At 47.1% G+C, this 11326-nt stretch overlaps 1 protein-coding gene across 3 annotated transcripts in view; it reads right to left on the bottom strand.

Annotated features, from left to right (window-relative positions):
- CEP104 (centrosomal protein 104) overlaps positions 1-11326 on the bottom strand; it is a 44765-nt gene that overhangs the window by 16234 nt on the left and 17205 nt on the right. For 2 of the 3 annotated variants that reach the window (XM_024760268.1, XM_024760269.1), the window contains exons 6-11: positions 10843-11011; positions 10319-10474; positions 9186-9413; positions 7203-7400; positions 6477-6644; positions 5665-5838 (exon numbers count right to left, since the gene is read on the bottom strand). In XM_024760268.1, coding sequence (XP_024616036.1) covers positions 5665-5838; positions 6477-6644; positions 7203-7400; positions 9186-9413; positions 10319-10474; positions 10843-11011 — 1093 coding nt within the window. The remainder of the gene's footprint in view (positions 1-5664; positions 5839-6476; positions 6645-7202; positions 7401-9185; positions 9414-10318; positions 10475-10842; positions 11012-11326) is intronic. The other variant, XM_024760270.1, reaches the window with a different exon arrangement.

Raw genomic sequence — 11326 nt, 5'->3', positions numbered from 1 at the left:
TGAAAAAGATCTTGCTGTGATTTATGTCAGTGTTCTGCCTATGTTTTCCTCTGAGTTTTATAGCATCTGGCCTTACATTTAGGTCTTTAATCCATCTTAAGTTTGTTTTTGTGTATGGCATTAGGGAGTGTTGCAATTTCATTCTTTTACATGCAGCTGTTCAGTTTCCCCAGCACCACGTACTGCCTCCTTTGTCATAGATTAGATGACCATAGGTAAGTGGGTTTATCTCTGGACTTTCTATCCTGTCCCATTGATCTGTATTTGTTTTTGTGCCAGTTCCTCTCCAGCATTTATCATTTGTAGACTTTTTAATGACAGCCATTCTGACTGGTGTAAGGTGATACCTCATTGTAGTTTCGATTTGCATTTCTCTAATAATTAGCTATGTTGAGCAACTTTTCATGTGCTGTTTGGCCGCTTGTATGTCTTCTTTGGATTTTTGTGCCAGTACCACACTGTTTTGATGACTGTAGCTTTGTAGTATAGCCTGAAGTCAGGCAGTCTGATTCTTCCAGCTCCATTTTCCTTTCTCAAGATTGCTTTGGCTATTCAGGGTCTTTTGTGTTTCCATCCAAACTAAAAATTTTTGTTCTAATTCTGTGAAAAATGCCATTGGTAATTTGATAGGGATAGCACTGAATCTGTAGATTGCTTTGGGTAGTACAGTCATTTTGACAAAATTGATTCTTCCAATCCAAGAACATGGTATATCTACCTGTTTGTGTCTTCTTTGATTTCTTTCATCAGTGTCTTAGAGTTTTCTGCATATAGGTCTTTTGTCTACTTAGGTAGGTTTATTCCTAGGTATTTTATTCTTTTTGTTGCAAAGGTAAATTGAATTGTTTCCTGAATTGCTCTTTCTGATCTTTCATTCTTCGTGTACAGGAATGCAAGAGATTTTTGTGTATTAATTTTGTATCCTGCAACTTTAATTTTGTATCCTGCCATTTTCATCAATTTCATTGATGAGCTCTAGTAGTTTTCTGGTAGTATCTTTAGGATTTTCTAGGTATGGTATCATGTCATCTGCAAACAGTGAGAGTTTTACTTCTTCTTTTCCAATTTGGATTATTTTTATTTCTTTTTCTTCTCTGAATGCCATGGCTAGGACTTCCAAAATGGTGTTGAATAAAACTGGTGAGAGAGGACACCCTTGTCTTGTTCCTGATCTTAGAGGAAATGCTTTCAGTTTTTCACCATTAAGAATGATGTTTGTTATGGGTTCGTCATATACGACCTTTATTATGTTGAGGTAGGTTCCCTCTTTGCCCACTTTCTGGAGAGTTTTTATCATAAATAGGTGTTGAATTCTGTCAAAAGCTTTCTCTGCATCTACTGGGATGGTCATATGGTTTTTATTCTTCAGACTGTTAATATGGTGTATCACATTGATTGATTTGCATGTGTTGAAGAAACCTTGCACCCCTAGGATAAATCCCACTTGATCATGGTGTATGATCCTCTTAATGTGTTGTTGGATTTGGTTTGCTAGCATTTTGTTGAGGATTACGTCTATGTTCATCAGTGATATTGGCCTGTAATTTTCTTTTCTTTTTTTGTAGTATCTTTGTCTGGTTTTGGTATCAGGGTGACGGTGGCCTCATACAATGAGCCTGGGAGTGTTCCTTCTGCAATTCTTTGGGAGAGTTTCAGCAGGATAGGTGTTAACTCTTCTCTAAATGTTTGATAGTATTAGCTGATGAAGCCTTCTCATCCTGGACTTTTGTTTTTGTTCATGCTGTACAGCATGTGGGATCTTAGTTCCCTAACCAGGGATGGAACCCGTGCCCCCTGCAGTGGAAGCACAGACTCCTAACCACTGGACCACCAGGGAATTCCCTGTTAGAAGTTTTTAAATCAGTTTCAATTTCAGTACTTGTGATTGCTCTGCTCATATATTCTATTTCTTCCTGGTTCAGTCTTGGAAGGCTGTACCTTTCTAAAAATTTGTCCATTTCTTCTAGGTTGTCCATTTTATCGGCATATAGTAGCTTGTAGTAGTCTTTTATGATCCTTTGTATTTCTATGGTGGCTGTTGTAACTTCTCCTTTTTTATTTCTAATTTTATTGATTTGAGTCCTCTCCCTTTTTTTCTTGGAGTCTGGCTAAAGGTTTATCAATTTTGTTTATCTTCTCAAAGAACCAGCTTTTAGTTTCATTGATCTTTGCTATATTTTTCTTTGTCTCTATTTCATTTATTTCTGCTCTGATTTTTATAATTTCTTTCCTTCTACTAACTTTGGGTTTTGACCTTCTTTCTCTAGTTGCTTCAGGTGTAAGGTTAGATTGTTTATTTGATATTTTTCCTGTTTCCTGAGATAAGACTGTATTGCTGTAAACTTCCCTCTTAGAACTGCTTTTGCTGTGTCCCACAGGTTTTGGATTGTTGTGTTTTCATTGTCATTTGTCTCTAGATATTTTTTGATTTCCCCAGGGATCTCTTGGTTATTCAGTAGTGTATTGTTTAGCCTCCATGTGTTTGTATTTTTTACAGTTTCTTTCCTGTAACTGATATCTAGTCTCACAGCGTTGTGGTCGGAAAAGATACTTGATACAATTTCAATTTTCTTAAATTTACCAAGGCTTGATTTGTGACCCAAAGTACGGTCTATCCGGGAGAACGTTCCATGAGCACTTGGGAAGAAAGTGTATTCTGTTGTTTTTGGATGGAATGTCCTATAAATATCAATTAAGTCCACCTTGTTTAATGCGCCATTTAAAGCTTGTGTTTCCTTATTTATTTTCATTTTGGATGATCTGTCCATTGGTGAAAGTGAAGTGTTAAAGTCCACTACTATTATTGTGTTACTGTCGCTTTCCCCTTTTATGGCTGTTAGCGTTTGCCTTATGTATTGAGGTGCTCCTATGTTGGGTGCATAAATATTTACAACTGTTATATCTTCTTCATGGATCGATCCCTTGATCATTATGTAGTGTCCTTCCTTGTCTCTTGTAACAGTCTTTATTTTAAAGTCTATTTTGTCTGATACGAGTATTGCTACTCCAGCTTTCTTTTGATTTCCATTTGCATGGAATATCTTTTTATGTCCTCTCACTTTCAGTCTGTATGTGTCCCTAGGTCTGAAGTGGGTCTCTTGTAGACAGTGTATATATGGGTTCTGTTTTTGTATCCATGCACAGCCAGTCTGTGTCTTTTGGTTGGAGCATTTAATCCATTTATATTTAAGGCAATTATCAATATGTACGTTCCTATTGCCATCTTCTTGTTTTGGGTTTGTTTTTGTAGATCTTTTTTCTTCCCTTTTGCTTTTATTCTCTTCTTTTGTGGTTTGATGACCATCGTTAGTGTTGTATTTAGGTTGCTTTTTCTATTTTGTGTATCTATTGTAGTTTTTTTGGTTTGCATTTCCCATGAGGTTTTAAAAAAATATTTATTTATTTATTTATTTATTGGCTGTGTTGGGTCTTCGTTTCTGTGCATGGGCTTTCTCTAGTTGTGGCGAGTGGGGGCCACTCTTCATCGCGGTGTGCGGGCTGCTCACTGTCGTGGCCTCTCTTGTTGCGGAGCACAAGCTCCAGATGCGCAGGCTCAGTAGTTGTGGCTCACGGGCCTAGTTGCTCCGTGGCATGTGGGATCTTCCCAGACCAGGGCTCGAACCCGTGTCCCCTGCATTGGCAGGCAGATTCTCAACCACTGCACCACCAGGGAAGCCCTCCCATGAGGTTTTATAAGCAGTCTATATATAAACAAGGTTGTTTTAAGTTGCTGGTCTCTTACCTTCCAATGCAATTCCCATTTCCTGCATTTGTGCTCTCCTCTTCTCACGATTGCTGGTTTTGATATCATATTTGTGTGTGGATGATTTGCTCCTTTTAGTGTATGTTTGCCTTTACTAGCAAGCTTTCCCATTTCTTAGTTTCCTTGTTTGTAGAAACAAGAATATTTCTACCCCCCCCCCCCCCCAACCTAGAGAAGCTCCTTTAGCATTTGTTGTAAAGCTGGTTTGGTGGTGCTGAATTCTCTTAGCTTTTGCTTGTCTGAAAAGCTTTTGATTTCTCCGTCAAATCTGAATGACAGCCTTGCTGGGTAAAGTATTCTTGGTTGTACGTCTTTTCCTTTCATCACTTTAAATATATCCTGCTATTCCCTTTTGTCCTGTGGAGTTTTTGCTGAAAAATCAGCTGATAACCTTCTGGGGATTCCTTTGTATGTTATTTGTTGCTTTTCCCTTGTTGCTTTTAATATTTTTTCTTTGTATTTAATTTTTGTTAGTTTGATTAATATGTGTCTTGGCATGTTTCTCCTTGGGTTTATCCTGTATGGGACTCTCTGTGCTTCCTGGACTTGGATGACTATTTCCTTTCCCATGTTAGGGAAGGTTTCAACTACAATCTCTTCAAATCTTTTCTTAGTCCCCTCTTTTTCTTCTGGGACCCCTATAATTTGAATGTTGGTGTGTTCAATGTTGTCTCAGAGGTCTCTGAGAGTGTCCTCAATTCTTTTCATTCTTTTTCCTTTATTCTGCTCCTTGGCAGTTATTTCCACCATTTTATCTTCCAGCTCACTTATCCATTCTTCTGCCTCAGTTATTCTGCTATGGATTCCTTCTAGTGTATTTCCCATTCCAGTTATTGTGTTGTTCATCACTGTTTGTTTGTTCTTTAGTTCTTCTAGGTCCTTGTTAAACATTTCTTGTATCTTCTCCATCCGTGCCTCCATTCTTTTTCTGAGATGTTGGATCATCTTTATTACCATAACTCTGAATTCTTTTTCAGGTAGACTGCCTATTTCCTCTTCATTTAGTTGTTCTTGCAGGTTTTAACCTTGCTCCTTTGTCTGCAGCATATTTCTCTGTCTTCTCTTCTTTCTAATTTACTGAATATGTGGTCTCCTTTCGCAGGCTACAGGGTGGTAGTTCCTCTTGCTCCTGGTGTCTGCCCCCTGGTGGGTGGAGCTGGGTCTTGTTCCTCTGGTGAGCAGGGTTGTGTCAAGGGGTGTGTTTTGGGGTGTCTCTGAGCTTAGTATGACTTTAGGCAGCCTGTCTGCTAATGGGTAGGGCTGTGTTCCTTTCTTGCTAGTTGTTTGGCCTGAGGTGTTCCAGCACTGGAGCCTGCAGGCTGTTGGGTGAAGCTGGGTCTCAGTGCCAAGACAGGGACCTCCAGGAGAGCTCACGATGATTAATATTCCCTGGGGCTGGGAATTCCCTGGCGGTCCAGTGGCCAGGACTTGGCACTCCCACCACGGTGGCTCAGGTTCAACCCCTGGTTGGGGAACAAAGATCCCGCAAGCCGCACAGTGCGGTGTGCCCCAAACTCTTAAACGCTCACTTCTATCTTAGCTTCCCCCAGCGCCCATGCTAGAGGAGGTGTGTTTGCTGAAAGAATAAAAATATTTAGATCAAGACCATTACACATCTTTTTTTTTACCCCATTTTTCTATTCTGATTTAATTCTCCATATTTTTATTTATTTAAAAAATAGTGTACGTTGAATAAGAAAAACACTAGAAAAAGCAAACTGTACATTTTAATCATGTTTAAGGCAACATTTACCTGGTTTAGAACATAAGGAAAATATGGTGAATCACTGAGGATAATCTATGATGCTCTTGGGTTGACAGGATCTTGTAAGGTATTAAGAAAGTATCTGTAGTTATGTGTTTATTATTTATGGTTTCAAATTCTGTGGTGAAATTCATACCTGAATAAAATTGGAAGCTATAACACGGAGGCGAGCAGAAGAATCTCCAGTTCTCGTGAGCAGAACAGGAATGGTCCTTTCCACACAGTGAGTTGTTTCAAGCTTACCCAGTTTATGTTTAGGAATATATTGTGTGATTAACATTTTCAACAATTTCAAAGATGCCTGAAAGACCTAAGAAAAAAGTGATAAAAACAGATGATCCACTCTCACTGAATTCCACCAAAAGAAAACATGAAATTTACTATTAGTTATAAACACAAACGTTACGCTGAAAACTACACGCTGTCTGAAGGACTGGAAATGGCCAACTGAAAACTGCTCTGTGGGCACAGTTCCCTGCACATGGAAGGCACAGGCTCTTATCTCCCACGTGTCATAAAGTCCCCGACATCTCTCCATGAGCCAAATATCTGACATTACTACTGAACTGCATGAGCTCCTGTGTGAATGCAGACGACAGTGTAACTGTGGGATGTTCATTCTTAAGGCCCTTTCAGGGTCAGGAGAAGTCGGTGCTAACTCCCAAGCTCCTCAGGTGTCATGAAGAACAAAAACATAAAGGGGCATGTATCAGTCGTGGTGGCCAGGCCTCTGTACACATGGACCAGAGGACATGGCCCACGGGTACAAACCTCAGACTCCTTAGCGACCACATTCCTTCCTCGAGAGCTTCATTCCTAGTGACACCACATGCTAGGTGACAACGGTACTGGGGACCAGGCTGCCTCTCGGGCTACCCTGACCTCCTGGGGACATCCCGGCAGCTCTCTGGCAGACACGGGGCCCCTGAGGGGCGGGTGGGGACTCACTGGGGTCACGATGTCTCGGACAGCTCTCCTGATGAGGAATACGGCCGCCCTCAGCGTGCTCTTCAGGTCTTCCTTTGGGGTTGCTGCCGGTGCATCCATCAGCTGTTTATACAGGGCGAGCAGCGCGTCCTCCCGGTGCGACCATGTTTTGGAATAGGCCCCGGCCACCTGGGAGCGCGGGAGCCGGCCCCTCAGAGTGGGCACTTGGCCACATCCCCTCCCCAGCAGCCCTGGCAGCCTGCACCCTGCACCCCTGGCCTTGGTTTGTTTTAAACCAAGACACAGCTTTTCTAATAACAGGACCTCCACCCACTAGGTATGTGTATTTGGAGAAATACTCCTCCTAACGTGGAAAAGTTAAGTTTATGTTAAAACATGGAACATATTAAAAGTTCCAGCACGAGACTCTTTTGAGGCTGGTGACACGCTCATGTTTTGTTTGCTCTGCTGTCCTCGTCCCTGGAGCTGGCGGTGCTCTCAGGCGGGAGCTGGTGTTGGACCCAGCCCTGTCAACACCACAAATCAGGCCCAGGCTTAAAGGGATACACTTGTCACGAAATCTGAACTTCTAGCTTACGCTTGTGCTGCTTCACGTAAGGACTTTTCCATTGAGCAGTGAGGACAAAGGGCAGTTGCAGCATCAGGACCAGCAAGCCTGGGAGCCCTGTGGAGCCGCCCGCCCCCGCCCGTTGTTTGCAGGCTGTTTATACGAGCTTCTGTTCTTACCAAGGCCTCTCCCAGCACGTCCACGGCGGAGCTGGCTTCGCGCAAGGCCTTCTCTGTTAGAGGCTCAGGCTCGCCCATGGTGCCCACTCTGGGAGGCTCGCTGCTGTCCGTGTCCCGCGTCTCTGGCTCCGTGGCCACTGCCCCAGGCTGCTTGCGGGCCGCGGGAAGGGGCCGCTCATCGTAGGGCAGGGACTCGAGCTGCGGGAGGACAGGGCGGCTGCTGGGCTCGGTGCAGGATCCTCCCCACATACTGACCCCCCCGTCTACACCCATGGGCTGACTGCTTGGGACTTACCTGGTCAGAATGATGGTATTTCGCTAAATATCAGTCTCGCCAAGTTAGAATAATTTATACCATAGGGTGTAATTGAAAAAGAATTAGATCAGGGGTTTTATTCCCTTCTAAACTTACTACAGACCTAATAAACAAGCAATGTAGATTCTGCCGCGATTACTGTTTACAACTAGTGATTTCAGTTCAGCTGACAGTAGGTCACTACAGTAAAGGTCATTACAGTTTTTTTCTGGCAAGACCCTTGGCATTTTCTTAGTTTATTAGTTTATTTCTGAGAAACAACTCTCAAGCCTCATTTTAAATGCATCCAGTACCCAGCAGCCTTGAAGTAACACAGGCAGCCAAAGCTCCAGATCCTTATTCACCTTTGTCTGCACCCTGCAGCAGACATTTCCCGGGCTCTGTTCTTGGTGACCCACGAAGAGCGATGGGAAGACAGACTCCCCGCCCTCGGTGGGCCTCGTTCTCAGGGGGAGACAGATATACATTAAACAAGTACACACGTCACAGACTTCCAGGTAACTGAGGGCAGAAAGAGCGATTCCAGAGTCACTTTCTGAGGAAGGTGTCACGGTGACACTGAACAGACAAGGAGGACCGTTTATTCATACTTGATACTTGCTGAGGTCTTAACTGGGTGTACAACACATGTGAGATTTAGTTTCTCATCTTTTAAAATGTACTCACACTTGTAAAACAAAACACATTGAGGTACTAAAAAAGGAGAAATTAGAGTACTTTTTGATTGAAGTGTGAAACAACAATTAAGTTACAGACAAGATATCACTGGAGGGAGAGGGAGGATGGCAATGCTCACAGACACGCCCTGGGAGAGCCAGCGGCACAAGGGCGTGGGGGCCGTGTGGCAGCTGTGGGCCTCTCCAGCTTTCCTGGGCCTCTGGCTGCCGTCGGCACTTGTCTGTGCCCACCTGGCAGCCTTCCTTCCTCCCCAGGGTCTACTGGCCACATGGCCATGCACGGCAGGGGCTCCAGGGAGGCCCTCACAGGCCAGTCGCCACCTTTGCCCCCTCTAGTCCTCGTCACTGCTCCTGAGGTGGCAGGTGACTGAGGCCAATCTAAGCAGGGTTAACCTGGGGACTCTGCTTAGAATGGGACGCATGCTCTCCCCCAGATGGCACAGCGTACAGACCTGAAGCTGAGGCCACGTGACGAGCCCGGCCTTCCGAGAGGGCGTCTCAGAACCACAGAAAACAGACTCGCAAGACAGAAATCAAACCAACCCTGGAACCCACATGACCTCTTAAAATTCCCAGTTATAAACGCCAATAACTCCCAGTTTGAACCAGGTTTTCTGTCCCCTGCCACACAGGAGGTTCTAACAGGTACGGTAACTGGATATGACTTGTACCGAGGCTCTACTAAGGTCAGGCCAGGGTAGGAACCTGACGAATATTGTCTCATTTAATCCTGGAAACCACCCTTTAAGAAGATGTCTGTACATCTTTGCAAAGAGAAAAACAGAGGCTCAGAGGATGAAGTGTGTCTCAGCCATTGGCCGATGTTCCGGCTGCAGCTTTTTTGCCCCTCTTCTTGATGCAGTGCGGGTAAGGCTGTCACTGTTCTGTACCCTGATACATCCCTTGCCCCGAGAAAGCACCGGCATGATGTGGGTCCCCACTACATACATGTGGAATAAACTGCCCACAGCGTGAACATGAGTTACCTACATGGGCCTTGGGAGGAGGACCTGCGGCTGGGGGTGACCGGTCCACCACGCAATGCTGAGGAGAAATGTCCAGGGGATGCGATGAAGGCTTCTCCTGAAGGAAAGGGTCTGCAAACTGGTTTTCTGTCTCCCTTTCTTCTGGCTGTGGCAGTGAGAGCGCGGGCTGCTGGTGGCGAGGGCTGTTGGAACGGACCAGGGGCTGGAGGGGCAAGTCCAGAGGCCTTCGTATCTGGGGAGAAACGGGCCATTCAATCCCTAGTGTCACCGCCCCACCAGACACACCCCTTGTTCCCCCAGGGGAGCGCTAGTTTGGGAAGGCAGAGGGGGAAACCCACACTGACGAGGTCCCATAGCCATGTCACTGCCCCCGACTGTCTCTGGATGGTTACTGTGTGGACCACTCAAGTGACACCTGTACCAAAACACCAGCGTGGCCATGAGCATCTGTGCACGGGGTGCTGTGGTGGGGAGGCCACAGGCGGGCAGGGAGCACCCAGCTGGACCCGAGAGGCCTGTGCTGGTCACTCTGTGTCTGCAAAGCAGGCTACTTCGTGTCACCTGAACGAGTGCAACGGACTCAGTGGTGGCCATGTGCTGGGCCAGGAGCAAGCGCTCCAGGCAGACGACCGCACCTGAGGCTCCCTGTTCTCACCCCCGTGGATGGGATGGGGAAACCGAGGCACAAAGAGGCCAAGGAATGAGTCTGAGACTACAGAGTTGGACGGAGGAATGGAGCCCGGGGTCTGGCAGCGAGTGCCAGAGGCGGCACCCCCTGCACTGCCCTCTGGGTGTCGGGCCTGCGTCCCAGCCTGGAACGTGGGCTCTGGACGTGAGACCCGCCCCCACCCAGCCCGAGCTGTCAGGGTGGTGCTCTCTCGCCCCACTCCCGGGGGCTGTGTGGGCAGGGCTGCCAACAGGAGATGCAGTGGCCCACCGGGAGGCCTTCCCACCCGACCTGCCCTGTCTCCGCCTCTGCAAATCCTGCAAGAGTGCGTCAAGGCCAGGCCTATGACACGGGCCTACTGTCGCCTGAGCCTGACAAAGTCTTCCGTTTTGCGGAACGCGCAACCACCCTCGTGGACCCCGCAACGGCTCTCCCGGTCCCTGGTCCCAGCCGCGGGCCCCACCACCCACCAGCTCGGCATCCACCAGCCCGTGCAGCTGCAGCCGCCCGTACACCTGGCTGCGGTAGCGCGCCATCTGCTGTTTCTTCTCCTTGGCCAGGTCGTAGTCCTCCTTCTCCACGGCACGGCGCTTCTCCACCTCGTACCTGCCCAGCCGCTCCCCGACCTGAAGCACACGGTGTTGGCTTTGGCTTCGCATGTGGACCGACTCACGCGAGGTGCAAAGACGGTTTTAAAGTAACGCTTTGAGGACAGTGTGGGCGACCAACTCCGTGTCGGGGGGAGAGGGGAACGTCACGGGGGATGGAGGGAACGGGCCATCGCCACCTGCGAGCTCACGGGAGTTTAAACATCTTACATTTCCTCCGGCCGCGGCCCTGAGGAGGGCTCTGCAGGAGTGTGTGCTCTTGCTGTCCTTCATGTGCTGACGCCCCTGAACCCATGCTAACCCTGCAGCCTTCAGAGGCCTGCCGTTTGCTGAGCAGGAACCAGGGCAGTTAGACACGGAGCTGCCGCCTTCCCCACAGGCAGTACCTTCTGCAGGTCGGCGATGGCCTGCTTGAGCGTCTTGGCGTCATCGTAGCGCTCCCTCTGGGCCGCCTCGCGCTTCCTTTCATCTAACCTGCGGATAATCTGTGCCACTTCCGGATCCTGGTACATGTCAAAGGCCAAGTCATCTAGTGGGGAAATATAGTCAGACTTCCTAAAGGAAAGGAAAGGGTACTTTAGAGCCAGTTTCAATCTATGTGACGCTGCAGGGGGAGAGTGGGCCCCGTGCTCAGTGCTGAAGACACACAGACAGTCTGGAAAGGTCCCACCCACACCCGTTCCGGAGCATTTCTTGCTGAGAAAGCAGAGGCTCAGAGAAGTCAGTAACGGGCTTCAGGTCACACAGCAAGCGCAGGCAGGTCTTGCTGACCCCACAGCTTATGCTCTTGACCATGAATTATATGCACACGGGGCATCTGAGCCTTCAGTGTGTTCATTCACTCGTTCGGCAGATATCCCAAGCGCAGAC

Source organism: Neophocaena asiaeorientalis, unplaced genomic scaffold (assembly GCF_003031525.2).
Source record: "Neophocaena asiaeorientalis asiaeorientalis breed wild unplaced genomic scaffold, Neophocaena_asiaeorientalis_V1.1 scaffold489, whole genome shotgun sequence".
Taxonomy (NCBI): domain Eukaryota; kingdom Metazoa; phylum Chordata; class Mammalia; order Artiodactyla; family Phocoenidae; genus Neophocaena; species Neophocaena asiaeorientalis.
The sequence above is the reverse complement of the archived record's forward strand: the minus strand, read 5'-3'. Positions and strand labels throughout refer to the sequence as shown.